The sequence below is a fragment of the Ambystoma mexicanum genome, chromosome 3q (genome assembly GCF_040938575.1).
Source record: "Ambystoma mexicanum isolate Mex_15411 chromosome 3q, UKY_AmexF1_1, whole genome shotgun sequence".
NCBI lineage: Eukaryota > Metazoa > Chordata > Amphibia > Caudata > Ambystomatidae > Ambystoma > Ambystoma mexicanum.
In genome coordinates, this window is record NC_090926.1 from 270,141,011 (window position 1) to 270,160,067 (window position 19,057).

At 45.2% G+C, this 19,057-nt stretch overlaps 1 protein-coding gene across 1 annotated transcript in view; it reads right to left on the reverse strand.

Moving 5' to 3' along the window:
* Window positions 1–19,057, reverse strand: part of COQ10A (coenzyme Q10A) — a 249,155-nt gene that overhangs the window by 57,088 nt on the left and 173,010 nt on the right. Inside the window, exons 2-4 of the mRNA XM_069653743.1 lie at window positions 5,848–6,003; window positions 5,486–5,678; window positions 4,947–5,048 (exon numbers count right to left, since the gene is read on the reverse strand). Of these exons, the coding sequence (XP_069509844.1) occupies window positions 4,947–5,048; window positions 5,486–5,678; window positions 5,848–6,003 (451 nt within the window). The remainder of the gene's footprint in view (window positions 1–4,946; window positions 5,049–5,485; window positions 5,679–5,847; window positions 6,004–19,057) is intronic.

Here is a 19,057-nt window from a genome sequence, read left to right on the forward strand (position 1 = left end):
TTACTCTTGTATTGAGATCTGGTCGGGGGTTTCCTGGCTACCTGGATAATGCGCATGTTATCCGCAGACAAACTCAAATGCTCTGAAGACTTGAACTCAGGCACCATGCCGCCAAGCTGAGCGATTATGGGGTGGGGTGCCACATCTGTTCCGCTTGGTGAAGAAGATCGGGAGTTATTGGTAACCTGATCGGCGGATACACCGACAGGTGTTGAAGTTCTGAGAACCAAATCCTGGCCGGCCACCACAGGGCTATCAGTAGAAGAGAACAGTTCAGAGTTCTTCAACTTCCAAATTGCTCGATGACCTAGGGGCAGAGGCGGGAAGGCGTAAGCTCTCATGTTGTGCCATGGAATCTCGAGAGCATCCCCCAGAGAGGAGGCTCCCAGCCCCCCTCTGGAGGCGTACTGAGGAAGCTTCTTCTTTACCGCCGTGGTTAAGAGGTCCACCTCCGGAGTGCCCCAACGCGAGAAAATCCATGAGAGGACCTCCGCCTTCAACTCCCACTCGTAGCTGACCACTGTCCGCCGGCTGAGGGCATCCGCTGTGACATTCAGCTGGCCAGGGATGTGCACTGCAAGCAGCCAGACCCCATGAAGCACGGCCCACTCCCAAATCTGGATGGACAGGTCCACGAGAGGGGAAGACTTTGTTCCCCCTTGCTTGCTTATGTAATACATTGATACCACATAGTCCGTTCTTATGCGGACCACCTTGTTGACAATGAGCGGTCTGAACGCCTTGAGCGGCAGAAAGATCGCCAGAAGCTCCAAATGATTTATGTGCAGGAGCTTGTCCTGAGGTGACCAGAGGTCCGAGACCTGAAGAAGATCTAACGTCGCACCCCACCCAAAAGGGAGGAGTCCGTCGTGATCGTCACCATGGGGGCTGGGTCCTGAAACCCTGCGCCCACCGACAGGTTGCTGAGAGATTACCACCAGTTCCGGTCCACTCTCATGGAATCCGGAATCATTATCCGCTTGGAATCTGGGTCCACAGCCGGACGCCAGGAACTCCGAAGAGCCATCTGGGTCGTCTCATTTTGAGAGCCAGTACACACGAGGCCATGAGGCCCAGAAGCCTCTGGAACCACCAGGCCGACATGCTCTCCGACTGCGCAAACATCTGACACGTGGCCAACAGATCCGCCATTCCGTCCCCGGTCAGATACACTCGGCAGTCGATCGTGTTCTAACGAAAACCCAGGAAAGTCAGGTCCTTTGAGACCGTCATGGAGGATTTCCGCCAGTTCACCGACAGCCCAAGATGGAACAGGAGCTGAAGGAGAGACTGGAGGTTGCCCACTGCTGCCAACGGACAAGGGCTGCGTAAGAGCCAGTCGCCCAAATAAGGATACACATGGATACCCTGGAGATGAAGATAGGCCGCAATCACCAACATCATCTTCGTGAAGACACGCGGTGCCGAGCTGAGGCCAAAAGGAAGCACCCGAAACTGGAAGTGCTCCTCTCCCAAAGAGAAGCGGAGGTATCTCCTGTGTGGATACCAAATCAGGATATGCATGTACGCATCCTGAAGATCCACCACGCTGAGCCAATCGCCCATCTGCAAAGAGGAGCGAATCTGGCCGGGCGTGATCATCTTGAATTTCTCTTGGGGTAGGAAAAGATTGAACAGGGAAATGTCTAAGATGGTGCGCAGGCCAGCCTGGTTGGGTTTGGGCACCGTAAATAGCCGGGAGTAAAAGACCTCCCCTCGCTCCCCAAGGGGAACGGGTTCCACAGCTCTGAGGTGCAGAAGTTTCTGAACCTCAGTCTTGAAGGAGGGTGAGCCCGACAGCTGAAAAGGAGGGTTGAGGGGTGGGGTATGGGGTAAAGATAAGCGGAAGCCCGCTCGAGCGACTGACAAGACCCATCTGTCTTCTGTGATGGTCTGCCACGCCTCCCAATGAGACGCAATGCGTCCTCCCACCGGGGTCTCGTGCGAGCACGGAAAACCCTAATTTGGCAGGCTTATCGGTGGCCACCTAAACCTGATGAGGAGGCTGAGGAGCGGGAGAGAAACCGCGTACGCTGTTGTCTATGGCGGTTATTCCCTGCAGGAGTATCCACTCTGCGAGATTTGTGGTCGAGGAAGCCCCTAAAACCAGAGGAAGGTCGACTTTGCAACAACGGTCTCTGAGATTTGAAAGGAGCTTTAACCAGAACAGACAATGATTTAGCCGTCTGAGTGCTATCCTTGGTTTTGGTGAGCTCTACATCAGTAGAAGAGTGAAAAAGCTCCTTACCACCGAATGGAAGGTCCAGTACCTTGTCTTGCACTTCCTTCGAAAACTTCGTGGCATGCAGCCTGCGGAGCGGGTGCCTCGGGCACCGGAACATCTAAGAAACTCATCATGTCCAGTACCCGGTCATGAAAAGCTCTGATAGAGCGGGGAAGGTCCTCGTTGTCCTGATCGCCTTCAGGGTCATCTGACAGGTCAGGATCCTGCTGAGCCGTGTCAGGCACTGCCTTGTCCACTGGGGACAATGGTGGCAAAGGCGGAAGAGCAGGGGGAGGCACCACGGGCAAGGGACGGGCCCGAGGAACCACCGGAGGAACAGGTGGAGCCAGAGGCGCAGGTGGACAGATCTCCTTGAAAAGCCCTTTGAAATATTCCCTCATGGGGTCGGTGCGCATAAGCGCTTGAAATTTACCGAAAAAGGCGCCCTTAGGAGATTGTTTCAGAACCTGATGAGGCCTCATGAGGTGGACAAATCCAGGGACGTAACGGAGAAGGGTGCCACACCGGCCCCTCCGACATATCCACATAAATCACAGGAGCCGCCCCCGCTGGAAACGAAGTATTGTGCAGAAGAGGCATCCGGGCGTTCCAATCATAAACCGGCTGGTAAGGATGCGCACAAGGGACCTTAGGTACACCCAAAGGACCGAACCCTACGCCAGGGGCCGATGGCGTAGTTGTAGGGGTAGTACCTAAAATGGGCGCCGTGGTTGTGGCGGGAACGGCCGCCATTTTGTCCTCATCTCCGGGGAACTGCGGCACGTGAGGAAGTGAGGCATGGGTCCCTGTCAATGGGTCAGGGGTCTTAATTTTAGCCTTAACATAAGGAACCTCGGCAGAGCCAGTACTATGAGGCCTGGAATGTTTCTGCGACATACCAAACGCCAACTGAGCCTTCGAAGGAAGGGCCTCGGCACTGCCAGTAAAAGAAGAACCTTTCTTCTTTGCCCCCTCAACAGATCTGGTGTCAACACAAGAGCAGGAACGGTGAGCAACCGCTTTCACCGACAGGGCCTTGCCCAGCCCCTCAGAACTGTTGGTATCCTTAGCCTCTGTACGAGGGACCTCGGAACTAGGCCCGGTAAAAGCCTTATCGGCACGGGCCTCGAACATCCGTTCGGTAACCACAAGCCCAGCCAAGGCCTCGGGGCGCACCCCGGTTTTGTTTTTGAGGGAAGCCGAAAGGGGCCTCAGAGCAAGCTCCGGTACCCCACGACTCAGTAGAACTGGGCCTCCAAACAGCCCCCACAGGAGGGGCCTCGGAGCATACTCCGGTGTACACAGGCCCCTTACGGAGACCCTCAGAGAAAACTCCGGTAGAATTATTAGGCCCGACAGGCACCTCAGGGCGAACCCCTGTAACAGAGCGATCAACGCCCCTCCTGGCCCGAGAGGAACCTGGGAAGGTATCCCCCGGTCGGGGTGCTCTGAAAAGTAAAGAATTTACCGGGTGTTTCTTCTTCTCGTCGATGAACGCCTGAAAATGAGAAGGAGGAGTTTGTCGCAACACCTCCTCCCACCGACGAAGTGCCCGGAACAAAGGAGTCACAGTAAAAACAGGAGTCCCAACGGTGTTCCGGACCCAAACACTCTAAACAAAGAGGATGGGGATCCGCCCTCACGAAGCGACGGTGACACGATGAACAGTCTGGAAAATCTAATTTAAAAGACATAGACAGACTAGTAAACGAACGCTAGCGAGAGCCAGAGAGGGAAACAGGGAAGAAAATCTTCCGAGGATGCAAGTGCGTCCGGCCCCGGTCGTGCAGAGAAAAGGACTGATGGGCGATGCGCGGGGCGGAGCCAAGGGGGGCGGGGGTAAAGCCACGTGCCGGGCCCTGTGCAGGAAAGAGGGACACATTTTTGAAAAAAATGTGGATGCTTTTTACAAAGTGCTCCGGTCCCGTCCCACAGGACGGAGAGCTGTCCCACAAGTATGGAGGAAAGGGGACGGGACATAGGAGTATAACATGAAAACCATTTTAGTAAACAGAAATGTAACCAATGCACAGAACACACCTCTTCCCAAACCGCCAGCAGAAACACAAGTACAATAATGCAAGTATGGTACCCCAGCGCTCCAGATACGATTTTAAAGTGGGAGTATTTTACTCATTTTTTAAAGTTGGGAGTAACGTTATTTTTTAGGGAGTAAAAGTAAGACCCATTCCCAGTGGCAGCATTCAATAAGCGAGTAAATGTTTACCTGTAAAACAGAAAGGTTTTGTAAAATATATTTCATTGCACCAAGTTATTCATACACATGAAAAGGTACATTTTTACCTCTTCAGAGGAGTCAGTAATAATAGAGCTTCTTCCTCTGGTACTACTGGTCCAAATATACCCATGGGGGCGTGTGGATGAAATCCAGGAGACATGCTCTGATGTGCCGTTTGCCATTTTTGTTCAGAGTATTTTTACTCCCAATTTTTCTATTTTTTGGGAGTATTTGCCTATTTGTAATAGTAAAAGTGTCTGATACTCCCCTTATCTGTAATGCTGATTCTACCTCTCTAATGGAGAAAGCAAGAGTTAGCCCATATGTAGCCAATGCAAGAAGAACAGGGAAATGTTAGGCTACATACGCCAGATAGTTGTGGTATGTCAAAAGTAGTGTTTCTATTGAAAGGTAACAAAAGACAGTGAACAGACACGTGGCCTGCTCAAGGAGGAGAAAACAAGGTCCACAATGGATACTTACTGAGAAATCCACTGTGCATGTGCGTGGGTAGCCAGGAATGCCAGGGCTGAATCGCCAGACTGTTTCCAGGTGGTTAAAGAGTCGACCATCAGTGCAAACGGCCTATGGTAGAAAAAAGCCAAAACAATTGGAGGATTAAAAGGAGGTATGCATTTCCCTTTTACATTGGGACAGGCCTCCTCTTAAGTGCAAGTCCAGTAACAATCGGACACAAAAGAGTCCACAGGAGCCAAACATACTGGCAAGGAATGGCCCAAGAACCATTACATAAGTAAATAACCATCACACAATACTATAGGAGAGCCCAAAGGTAGATCATAGACAAGCCTTATCCTAAAATACTAAGGCAAACCGTATCCAACATATACAGTTGTTTTAACTTAGGTGGGACAATGGGTTTATTTGTATTGAACCATGCTCCCCTAAGTGAGGTGTCATTTACCCCTGAAAAACTAGTTTATGAGCGAGCTGGCCAGATTCCACGCTTCAGTATCTCCTGCTAAATCCTCTAGACAAGAAAGCCTTTGCACAGATCATACCTTTACCAGATGTGGCCTCACTGTGGTGATAATCGAGGTGTACCGCTCCATGATTGGTGGAAACCCCACCTCAAGCTGGGCTTTAGCATGCCCAGTGCGCTTAGAAACCACCAATGACTTTTTACACCAGGGTACAAACTCTTTGTATGCATCCACGTTGGAGACTACCTCGTACATCTCTTGCATGGAATACCTGGTGAGACAAAACAGGGGTTTAAGAGGAGAATATTCCCAAGTATGAAGTTAAAAAAAATAATGATTTGGGCATTGGGCAGAGTGACTGGAAGAAGTGAAAATGGGCATGCAGAGGGGGGAATGGCGCAGGAGAAGGATAGAAGCAGAAGAGTATCTGTGTTGCTTACCCCATGATCCTCCTCTCAGAGTACTCCTTTCTCTTGTTCGTCAGACTCCCTGTGAAGTTGAGGAAGGTTCGGCTATGCTGAATTCCAGGGTCACAGTCCACATTGCAGATGGCTTGAGGGTTTCTCATCATTAAAATACCACAAGAGGAAAGGTATCTAGAAGAGAGGAAATTGGCAAAGATTAATGTACAGATTAATAGGCATGTGTGGTTGGCATTGGATTAAACCATTGGATAGGTGCTGCATCTGAGCCCCTGAAGCAACTGAATCTGATAAACAGCCTATGCAAGTTAAATGCAGCCATTTGCACACCGACTCTTATGCACCAATAAGAGGCAAGACTAGAATCAAAAGTACTCAAAATTTAACACATCTCAACAGAGGAAGTCAGCAATATCCTTTAGTCACCAGCGGTTGTCCTGCATGTATGCCAAGTGGCTGAAGAAGTACAATATGCTACAATTTCTAAATGTGGCCTTGTGCAGATTTATCAACCAAACCATCCATAATATGGCCTCACCCTCTCCTGCACTCACAAAGGGCTGAAACAAAAAGGCTCAATACACTGACTTCCACTGGAACAAGTGAGTTTTCAATAGTGATGAAATGTATTGAAAAATGCACATTCTGGAATGACAGACAAGGCTGTGGAGGATTCAAATCGAATCTGTACCCCGAGATCAATCTTGACTTCACTCACCAGCATGTGCTGCCCAATAGAGTGCAGCAATCTGCTTGGTAGATTTTGAAGCATTCTTCTATACTAGACAAAATAGTACCAGGTCTTGCAGACAATTACGCACAACAAACTGAGTGACACGCCTTAGACTGGGAGATTAATAGTTACTGGTTGCTGTTTAGTCAAACCAAATACCAGTGAACTGATCTCATTCGGACTCAAACTCTAATAGAAAAGCGGGACGTTGAGTATAAAGGTGAATTACATTCACAAAGAAGAGATTTATCCTGCTCACACACCCGCAACACTGCAGGATGCTCAGCCAGGATAAAAGAGAGGCAACAAAAAAAAAAGATTTAAATGCTTAAAGGAGGTCTTAACTGCCCATCCTATATGAGAAATTTGAGTCTACAGATGCTTTGGTATCTTGCCAGTAGGGTACAGACTCCCAAAGACGTGAAGTGCAGAAGGAAACCATGCTTAGCCAGCTTTTTATTTTTTACATATTTAAAAAGTATCAAACTATGTTAATAAGTGTATCTGCAATCAGTGACTGGAACAGTACCGACATGATCTCAGAGGAACAAGTAAACCTAACTGGCAGTGGGCACAGCAGAAGTGTGTATTTATGTACTAAGGTGTCATTTAATGCACTATACAAAAAACAATACTCTTCAGGTGAGACTGGACCCTACACTGAAGACGTAGCCTGGTTCAAAACATGCATAATGTTAAGGATGTCCTGAAACAGGTGTGGTCCGCTTCCGGTATTAGCATTTTGGTGCCCTGGAGGCAAACATCACTGTCTGCCTGTGGAATGAAGCTTATATCTGGGGGCTCTATGGCTATAGGTCCCTCTGAGACAGTTCCATCCAAACATTTTGGTGCGAGGCCTGGAGTAATTTCATTTTCTCGCACATTCCCCCCACCCATTCCTCCCTCTTTGGACTATCACGCTAAATATTTGTTACTTCGATAGATGTATAGTACAAGCGGCACAACAATTCTTGGTTGTATATCAATATTAACAAATGTATGAATATTTGAAAGATGGGACCTGAACATGGCAGAGCATTGTGCAGGCAATGGGTCCTTTACCTATAGCTAGACGTTATATATATATGAGACCTACAATGGCATCTGCACACACACACATACACTTGCAAGCAGTTTGGAGCACCAGAATGATGGGACACTAAGCAGACTTGAATGTTACATTTAACCACCATATGGTATAATATTTCCACAAAATATTTTTGTTTTGTTTATAGAATCTAAAAAGTCTGCGTTCCCTGGCTAGATTTGTGCTCCCAAAATTTCATTGGTTGGTAAAAGGTTACACCTGATTTTCATGAATCATGTTCTATGTCTTGGGTCAGGAAATTTGCCATTTTTTCTGTTTCTAGAATAAGCCTATTATATTGTATTATCTTTTCTCTTGTTAAAATCCAATCTGTTAGATTACGTTTTTTCCAACCTCAGTGGGAAAGTCGACTAAGGCATTACCATGCATCTCCAACTCGCCAAGAAGGCATTTATTGAAGTCCGCCCAGCAGGTTAGGTCAGTGTAGGATATAGAAAAAGGAGCCTTCGACAGGGACTAGGATTTTCCTATATAAACTTAAAATTTCATTTTACGAGAGTATTAAGGGAAATCAAACAGAACTTCTATCTTCTAACTGAAATAGGAAGGCAGTTTGGTAGATTCAGGACTTGCCTCCAAAAGATGCCTTCAAGATTGTCCCACATGGTTTCATCATACAGGCTCATTGTTTCTGCACATATACGAGGATAGGCACTGTCTTGGCTTTAAAAAAATGTGATCACTGGTATGAAAGAGAAACACTGAAACCTCATACAGATTCATCTAACTTGGCTCATCAGGGCAATACATTTCTCACACTGCTCTCCAAAGATGGACGCCTTCCAATTCCTCAGAAAAAATGGGAAACCCACGTAGATGAAAGAAGTGGTTACTTCAAGCGGTGTTTGTTTCATTTAGCTTCCAATTGTAGTTTCTATACTTGGCTACATAGCAAGGGCTAACGACAAGCATCTTCATTTTCCTTGGATTTATCGTTAGCCCATTGGCCTTAACATAGCTATCTAAGGTTACCAGTTGACGCTGTAGGCCAATAGGCACAAGGTCCAATAAAACCAAGTCGCCGATATACGCCAACTAACTGAGCAATTCCCAATTTTAGGGGGAGATTATTTGCCTGACCCAAATGCTCTCTGATGTCAGCTATGAACATGTTAAAAAGGAAGGGACGAGTACACAGTCCTCCCGTAGATGCCTAGGAGTAGAAATAGGTATAGACAGGGCACCTTAAGCATGGAGCCTAATCTGAACTTTGGTATCAATATGAAGGTTCTGGAGAATTGATCAATATGAGGGGTGGGGGGAGCAAAGTTGTCAAAATGAGGCCGTTAAGTGTCGTGCATACGCCTTTTCTTTTTTAAACCAGATTGACTCACATCTTTGATTTTTTTTGTCAGTTGCCATTTTTCTAGAGGTTTTAGCAAAAAAAAGAGGAAAACCTCTTACTAGACACATTCAACAATGCGATTGGTCGATAGTTCTGCAGAAGGACTCAATCCCTTTTTTAAAAACTGGAACTATATGTAAAAACTTCCAGAAAACAGGCCTAGATTTAGTAAGAATAATCAGGTCAAAAAGAGTCTTTAGAATTTTATAACCAAAATTCCATTGGCCTTCTCATTGTGATATTACATAGGCCATGAGATCCTGGAGCATGTGAGGGTTTACACTGCTTTATTAGGTGAAAAATGTCTTTGGTATCATAGTCCAAGCACCAGGCTAACTCAACAATACTTATATCAACATAGGTGTTCAGAGTTTCTGCATAGAACACATTATGATGTACCTACTCCGTTTCTAGAATTTGACAAATAATGAGTCATTAACTAATTTCCAGAAAGATGCAATGTTGTTCGAAGACCTACTAGTAAGCATCATCTGTGGGTCAGGCTGGAGACTAGACTCCTTATAACCTCTCTTCCAGTTCTTATATTGCAATCTTAGCGTTTTAGGTCTTCAAATTGGAGCTGGAAGATCAGTTCAAGGCTATAAGATTACGTTTTAATTCTCATTTTTTTATGTTCTTACAATTTTGACATGTCTAAGCTGTGTGAGGTTGGCGCAAGCAAATGACCCAGGCACTTGTTAGAATTTCTCGTTACAAAAAATACACAACAAAGTCAAATAAAATACTCTCCAAACAGTGTATACTATAAGGTAACTATAGTCTATTTATTTAGAAAACATTTTATAACAAAAAACACCATATCACTGGTTTGTGAATTCCATCACCTGTTCTCATCAACCAGCCACGTATCCCCCAGATACCCACAATACACTAGACCTTGGGACTGCCTCTGTATCCTGTACTCTTTTCTATGTAGGTAATTTCTGGTTAAATTGACAAGCAAACATTGTGAATAAATACAACTACAATAGTGGTACAATAATTTTGACATGTCTAAGCTGTGTGAGGTTGGCGCAAGCTAATGACCCAGGCACTTGTTAGAATTTCTCGTTACAAAAAATACACAACAAAGTCAAATAAAATACTCTCCAAACAGTGTATACTATAAGGTAACTATAGTCTATTTACTTAGAAAACATTTTATAACAAAAAACACCATATCACTGGTTTGTGAATTCCATCACCTGTTCTCATCAACCAGCCACGTATCCCCCAGATACCCACAATACACTAGACCTTGGGACTGCCTCTGTATCCTGTACTCTTTTCTATGTAGGTAATTTCTGGTTAAATTGACAAGCAAACATTGTGAATAAATACAACTACAATAGTGGGTCCCCTTTGCCCTTCCTAAACAATCTCCTGCATATATCTCCTCTCTTCTTGTCCTTCCAATTGTACCCTTAACAATGTATCCATCCAACTAGATATATCTTATTGTAGTCTATTACTGTACTCCCTTGTACAGAGCTCTGTTGCTTCACAGATAAGTTTGGGCTATATACAAATCAGCAGAGAAAAAGGGCATGGTATTGTTTTCTTAGTCAACAGCGGGTGAAACAAGTTTTGCATTGGTCAAGTGAGAGGTGGTCTGGATGTTAAAACGTTAATAGGACTGATATGATAGGTTATTTATAACGCGCTTAATACCCAGAGGTTTCTAAGCGCGGACCCGGGGGTCGAACCCATGTTGCTGCATGTCGCCTTGCTTCCAAGGCGAGCACGCTGCCCCTGAGCTATCCTCCCGAGCTGGGAATGGGAATGCACTCTTGTGGCAGGGCCTAGGGAAGAAGTGTCAAACTGTTAGATACCCGGCACTCAGAGGTCTTTCGGGCTACTCCAGTAGCCATGTCAAATGCTTGGATATCTCTTGGTCAGTGTGTTTTGGTTTGTTTTCAACCAGAGAATTCAGAGGTTTGGCACTAGTAGAGATTGGAGGCTGCAAAAGGAAGAGTCTGAGGGTCCAAAGGTTCCAGTGGCAGCGCGGAGCAGCTGGATATTCAGGTGCAAAGAGCAGCTTGGAAGCAAGGACTTTGGAGGCACTAATGCCCGAGTATGTTGCACGATGACCAGAAGAAAGGGGAGCTATGGTACTTCAGGTATGGAAGCACCACCTCGGAGTGCAGCTAATATGGATGGTAATTTCTTTCTTGGTTCAGAGCAGATTCCGGTCTTCAGGCTACATCAGCTGCTGTCGCATCTCTGTGATTATGTTCTCAACCCGTTGTGGTCAAGAGAGCCATGGGCCAAGCAAGGCTTCAGGGATTTCAAGTACACAGGGATGGAGGGGCTGTAAGAGGAAAAAAAGATGGGTTTTGCAGTTTACTAAAAGCATGATCCAGTTTACAGAAAGCAGTGTCATGCTCTCACCACTGGAAGATGGCTATCCTTTCCCCCAAATGTCTGACAGATCTTTACTGTCAGGAGGGTCTTGGAGGTTGCACGCTCCAGCAGGGCTCCCTCGTGTCCAGGCTTTGGGTAAGCCTCTTCTTTATCCCCCATTTAAGTATCTACAGCAGATCCTTTACTTATGGGGAATTGTGGTAAGGTTAAGGGCTTTTAACTCACAATTTAGTGCAGATTCTAATAGTATGGTGGCCAGCAAAACAGTACGGGCTGCAACACTAAAACCTTACAGTCTTTCTCGTAGGCAATCTCTCCGTGTGAATCTAATATTGCAACCAGACATCCATTCAAACAACTCTTACATAGTCACAGGCACTACAGCCTTACACCTCCTGGGATGGCAACACCAGAATCACACCCCCAATACATACAGAAACGAGGCATGGCTGCAAGAACTTGTAATGGATTCTATACAGGCATAGCCAGTAAGTGCATCCCACAGAGTACAGAAAGCAGGAGAAAAGGTTCACAAAAATAAATGTAAAACAATTGCAAGGGCACTGCCACAGGACTTTCCTGCTCACTGATTAAAATAATCTAAGGTAATTGAGGCAGAACACCAGAGCTCAGAGAAAGATTCCAACAGACAGCAAAAAGGAAGCGGCCCTGGCCAAGCGGCAGGGTAAAGAGACTGGTTCCCTGTGAGCTCCCGAGCACTGCAGTACATATTTCCGTCCCTCACTTCCTTTTTGGTGCCAGCTGATGCCTGCATACCTCCCTAACATCACTATGTATGCCCAGCAGTGGCGGTGCCAACCCAGAGGCGTGGGGGTCCCAGGGAGTGAAACATCGGGCCTCAAAGTTTTAAGAGGGCTAATCAGCATAATCTTGACAGTCATACAAATAATGTCTTCCCTGGGGCTGCCCGACACTGCTGAGAGTGGGACAGATGGAAACCCAACAGTGCTGTGGGTTAGACTTTGGATGGGCTCCAAACCCATAATCTGTAATGGTTCTGAGCAAATAACTATATAGAGAGCTGTTTATTGGCTGTGACTGCAGCAATTCGCTACCGGGAGTCCGTACCTGGAGCAAGGGGTGTTGAAGTGGTGGTGGTCAGGGGTCGGAGTGGACGGGCCATGCATTCACTGTGCTTCTCCACAACTCCATCATCCTGTTGGTCCCAGTAGTGCTGACAGGCCGAGAGCTAGACACCTGAGCAGGTGCTGCTCAAAGAAAGATACAGAGAGCCTTGCAGAATGGACTTATCTTTTCAGAGAAATGAGCAAGTTGGAAGAAAACGTATGAATTACTGGATAGAAACTCCACCCACTTAACCATATGTGAACCATTGCACACTTGCCTTAAAAGGAATGATGCAGTCATAAATATTATTGTCCCTATGGTTAGGCCCTGTGTTTTTAACCATACGTTGATCGAGTACAAACCTTTCCTATGCACCTTACCAGAGTTTTCGTCTTTTGAACACAAGCGAAATCAGGCAGCAGGGCGTGGCCATCTTGTGATAATCTTATCAGCTGACGCATCGCCCTGGGTGAACTGCCTTTACGGCACTAAATCATATCCCCCGCCCCGGAGCCAGACATCACTAGACGCGTACCGCCCATTTCACAACGCCAAAGCATGTCTCGTGTCAACATTCTCTGCGCTTCAGCTAATGACGTGTCGCCATGGAAAATGCAGGACACCTCTTTCCTCAATAAGTATAAACAGACCATTTCACAACACACAACAGCGCAGCTTTTCTATTCCATTCCTATCACTGTATTTCTTTGAGTATTCTGTGACTCGTTTCTGTACTCTGGTCAGCTACCGTCGTTCCTTGTAGCCCGTGCAAAGATATACCAGTACCATCGCTATAAATTATTTTCGTTTGTTTACCACACAATGGCAACAATAATGCCCTACCAGTACGAGCCTGAGTATTCCGAGGAGGAATTACTAGAAAGAGAAAGATGCGGAAACGATGGGGCTTCAGACGACAGTTGGGAGGAGGATTCAACAGATCAAGAGCCTGAGCCTAGTCGCATGGACGGTGTCTCCACCTGGTGTACCTGCAATCGGTGCGCGCTAATGCCAACCGAGTTCGAGAACTGCTGGTGCAAAGAAAACTCTGGATGCTTGTTCTACATATGGCAAGGCGAGCCAGAGCCGCAATGCGTTACCGAGCTGCCAGACTTCGGGGCAGCCTGCCTCACACGGTCCGTGTTGATGATTTTGATGGTGCTTATGCACGAACTTCGCACAACAGTTCGCCCTCGTAATCCAAGTAACGAGTAAGTATACTCTGGTTGTGATGTCAGTTAGGCCACTACTATTTCACGGTTGTCTCCTATATTCTCGTAACTTCAATATCAATTTAGTCTTGTAATTCTCTAGTAATAGTCGTATAAAAGTCATTCAATATTGTGCAGTGTCTAGGTAGCATTTGTCCTGACAAAAATGCTATTGGATACAAGAATTGTCATTGACAACTAAGGTTTAATACACTTATCTTGGTCATTTAAAAACAGTTTGTATCTTTCTCTTTCACAGGTGGTATCGGCTGGTGGCCTATCGTGCTTTTACATGATAGCTTCATGGGAGGCTTGGACACCGCGTTCGACAAGTAATACCCGCCTGTGTCGTTGGTGCCATTAGAGAAACTTTCCCCAGTGACAGCGATCAGTACAGGGGATTTTCCCTCACTGTGCTGCAACCAGACCTTTACAATGTGTAGTAGTTTTGTGCCATCAAAATAACATAATAATAAAACACAACTTATTTTTTATCAACGGTTGTTTCAGTTTTTCAGTGAATCAAGTGTGTCTCCATTCAACAGTGTTCCGGTGCCCTGTTTGCACGCCCCAGGCCCATCCATCCCCCCTCCACTATCAAAGGCAGTTGGCACCAGTGGATGTGCGCTGCCAAGGGGTGCTGTCAGGAGCCCGAACGGCCAAGGTGCCAAACACCATGTACACTTCAAAGCTATCTTTCACGCAGGGGTCATTGTTCACATGCCCTCCTAAGACCCGGTGTCTCCAGGCAGGCTCCCCTTGAAGCAGGCCGCGCCCCCGCAATCCAAGTAATGCCACAACATATACACGTCATTCATTCACATACACACCCCTTTTTGTAATTCTATATAAACCACTTGATATTTATCATGAGAACATCTTTGAGCACTGCAAGTCAACTCGTGAATGTGCTACCGAAGAACCCCGGTGACCAATGCTAATCTGCTCGTCGTCGTGCTATCTGTGAACCTCTGTGACCGCTGCGAGTCAACTTGTCAGTGTGCTACCTGTGAACATCTCCCTGTTCTCCTGCCACTGACTACTCTGCTTGCTGAATCCAACTGTTTGTTGGTCAAGGTAAGGGCATGTATCCTAATCAGATCTCCTTCATCTGTAAATTTCTATCTATTTCGAACTAACGTACTCAGTAGTGATATGTTCATTCGTCTCAATGCTACTGATTTGAGTTTCATTTGTTACGTTATCGATTTATATCAATGGCCATCAGTGTCAATTGGCATCAAATTGCATCCTTCGCGGACCGTGTCTATAATATAAGCAGGTTTCCTTTTCATGCACGATAGTACATTCAAGGGACGAGTAACATGTTCTGATTTTCATCACATCAATGAATTGTTTATGAAAGATATCCTATAATAATGCCGCCCACGCTACACTGGTTTTGTTGTGGTGACCAAAACAAAGCTTACATTGAAGAACGTATGGTCCAATTCCTTCTTTCTCACATTTTTATGCAAAGTAAATTTCGAATAATGTTGACCTTTTTTTTGCAGAATTTACAACAATGCCTGCACGTTCGATTTTCGGTTGCCCTTCGAAGACCCATGAGAAATCTGAAGGCACTACAATGCATGTATTCCCCAAGACTGTAGGTCGAATTAGAGAATGGGTCAGATATTGAGGATATGCACCAGCAGAGCTTGAAAGTCGAGTAAAAAAGTCTTGGAGGACAAGAGGGGTGATCGATACCACATCTGCAGCCTGCACTTTACCCCGAATATGTACGACACATCCTTGTACACAAAGAAGAATCAACTGAGAATGACTCAAAAATTGCTCCCAAACGCTATTATGACTATTCGTTTCACATGCCGCCACAGGTGAGTCACGCTTCCGGATTTAGGTTTAGGCCTTGCGGTAGTGTGCAGGTAACCAAATGGATTGATTGGTATTTTAGGTGTAAATGTCACTAATAACTATGCTATAGTGTCCTTTGAAATGAGCATAATGTTTTCGTAATCTGCCTACTTACATGCCAATTTTTAAGATTGGCATTTCTAAATCAAATAATGTTTTCCCTTTACAACTCCATGACTATGCACTGAATATAAAGGAGCAAGATTCAGCATCCATGTTTTGCCTGGAGTCAACAACCAGTTTGAGCGTGTATCAGGTAGTCTTACTTAGCTATTCAGTTCCGGAATTGTTTTATGCATGGAATTTGAGATAATCTGATCATATTTACGTACCGTGTCATTCTTTTACACAATGCTTCATTCGTGGTTTGCTATTGATATGTACCTTTGTCCGCGTCCCAATGTGTGTGTTCAATTTCCAATATTTTCATCCTTACTAACGCAAGTACTGTGTTTCAGGGAGATGCTGAAGCGTCCAATACAATTACATTATCCCTTGTAGTTGTTCCAGAGCCAGAGGTATGCTTACTGACAGTAACCTCTAATGAAAGAAAGTCGGTCTGATGTATATGTAACAAATTATTTTAAATGGATGCTCTTTTCTAGGGATGTATACAGATCCGTATATTGAACGGGAGGCACGTGGATCCGAGTCGATGCACCAGCTTGCTGTTGGTGATGTTCGAGTAAAGAAGGTTACAACGAAAAGAAATAAAAATAAGGTTATTTGTAAAGAGTTTCTATCTTTAGCAATTGTTTTGTGCGGAGGCCTTCATTATGTGCTTTTTTTAAATGTAAACTGTACGATACTATGTTGGATTTACATTGAAAATCCTTTTTCCTATCTGCCCTGTAGTTGCCCGATGGAGTACGGACTATGCAGACGCAGACAGCGACACAAATGAGAGATGCTGCTTGCCAAACTGTTTTCACCATGGAGTAACTATTAATTGAGGCACGGCGTGTTCAGACTCGAGTTGCCTTTGTCCAATGGCCAGAAAATTAATTTAATGTGACCGGCGAATCCAGCAAATTGTTTTTGGACCTTTGCTACAATGCGACTGCTCCACCAGATGAAGATGAAAATGAAAGTATAGAAGATACTTTTACATTAGTCACAGAGCACTTGACACAATCGACACCCGCCAAAAAAATGCCACCCATTGATGTTTTCTCCTATTCACGGTCAAGTAACAGATGTTGAAATGACAGACTGAAGCATCAACACAACTGACCGACGAACTAGACATCTCAACTATAGTATGTCCAGTTTGGCTGATATGTCCTCAAGGGTTCAGTCCGAAACAACATTAATGCAGGATGACAGCCTAATATAGGAGTCCAAATACATAGTATTTCGACAGCAGCTTGATGGAGATTACAAAGATGCTGAAATGTGTGCATTCAGTGAGAGTGGAAGTATGTGGGAAGCCACTGGTGAATGCGACACGTCTGACACAAGGCAGTAACCTCAAAATACATGTCACAGGTGGCATGTATTTACTACATTCCACCTGTGACATGTGGAATTATGCTACATTAACCTTTTTCATGGTCCGCTCAATCGATGCTGGGGAAACTGCCAGCTGGCAATCTACTGTGTGCAGCAGCTTTACTTTTCAGTGGCTCTAGTTTCAGGAAGTTATCAGTTTGTCAGTTTCTGTCAGTTTGTGGGACTCCATTTCATTTCTAAAACGCAGTACTACAAATATATGGAGAAACTTGGTTTTATAAAATCACTAAGATCTACAATCGAGGGGAATGCAAATCAACCTCATAGACACAGACAGACACGTTTCAATAGCCAAGACAATGAGAGAGCAGTTTCCAAATATTAAACATCCATTTGAAGTATGGCATGTTGCCAAAATCAATAAAAAAAATCTCAGCTGCAGGGGGAAAAAAAAAAAAGTTTGGAAAGTATTTCACAGCGGTCCCAGTCTTTCAGCAAACATCTTCGGTGGAGCTCCAAAACATGTGATGGGTCTGTGGAAATTCTACTGGAAAAAAGGCGGTCACCAATGCACCACTGTTCCAACGTTCACCACTGGACAGAAAACCAACATTTCCACCAATGTGAACATGGCCCTTTGTCCCCGGAGCAGGCACGGAAGAAGAAGTGGTTGATTCCATCTTCACCTCCACACAAAGCCCTTGAGAAGAATGTGTTTGATAAAACTCTCAAGAGATCTGATGGGACTCACAGAATTCTGTCACACAGGAGATTTGGAGGCGTTCCACAATATGTGCCTAAAGTACAGGCCAAAGAGATTGCATTTCGGCATCGGAGGGATGAAATAAAGGACATTACTAGTGGTATTAGCGCATAACGAAAATGTAGGACGTGAACAATCTAGGACTGCAGGAAACTTAGGGATGCTTCGCTACACTATGGCCTTTACGAAAAGAAGCAAAAAAATGGGTGGTCAAACCAGTATATGAGGAAATGGAATTCGATTTTGTTAAATATCTTATTATTAATGTCGTAGAGATGCATACTCATGGAATTGCACGTAAATCTGTTCAGAGCACACAAATTGCCACAAAACATTGCCAACGTGCCATGTCCACCCAAAGCAGAGCTTGTTGAACAGTTAAAATCCCAGTACAAATGATTACCATCTGTTTTTATTTTTGCCAAAAATGTTTTTATAAAGTGTCCAAATAAAGTATGCAATTTCTCTTTTGAAATCTATCCTCTTTGTCCTTTTAAAAAAAAAAAAATTACAATTGTTACGATTGACATACATTGTAACACTGCTTTCACATTTCACAGTTTCGTCAAGCTACGGTGGGACCTTCATTTATCGTGTTAGTGCCCGATGGATAGCAGTGTGTAAGAATCTTTGGGTTTCGGCAGTTGCATTTCCATACAGTTTCCCACACAGCTGAATATCTGCTAGTCACACAAAAGGGATGAGACCTAGGCTACATAAGATACTAGGCACGCAAGAAGTACTGACTGTGAAAACATGCCATGGGGTAAGAGGCGTGAGATAAGCAGAGGTGGGGCTATTACTAGACACACATTGACTCCGTTTGTGTTTCCTCGACTACAATTTTGGAGTCGGGCGCATTCTGTCATTGGCAAGTTTCCCCTACCCCTCAGCAGCGCCGCAAACAGCAAACAGTGACATCCCCCAATTTTCTCCTCCAGGGCCCATGCTTCAAAATTCCAGTTCTCATGGATGCGTGGACACAAGATGTTGCAAACTAAGAATGTATGTTCATTGTGAGTGAAGGTCACCAGCTTTGAATTTTTGCTTGGGAGCTGGGGAGGCCCACGCGTCGCACACACAGTAAGGTTCTATTGCTTTTTGATCTTGAGAGGCAGGGACCATTCCGAAAGAGATTGAGTTGAAGGAGGGGTGTAATAACGTAAGATATGATAAGGTTGTCCATTCCAAAACTGGACTTAGTTGCATGTAATTTCAGTTTATGAAAAATCGTTGACACGAACAGAGTCTGCGTTACGGTCTGCACTACGCCAAGAGAATGGAA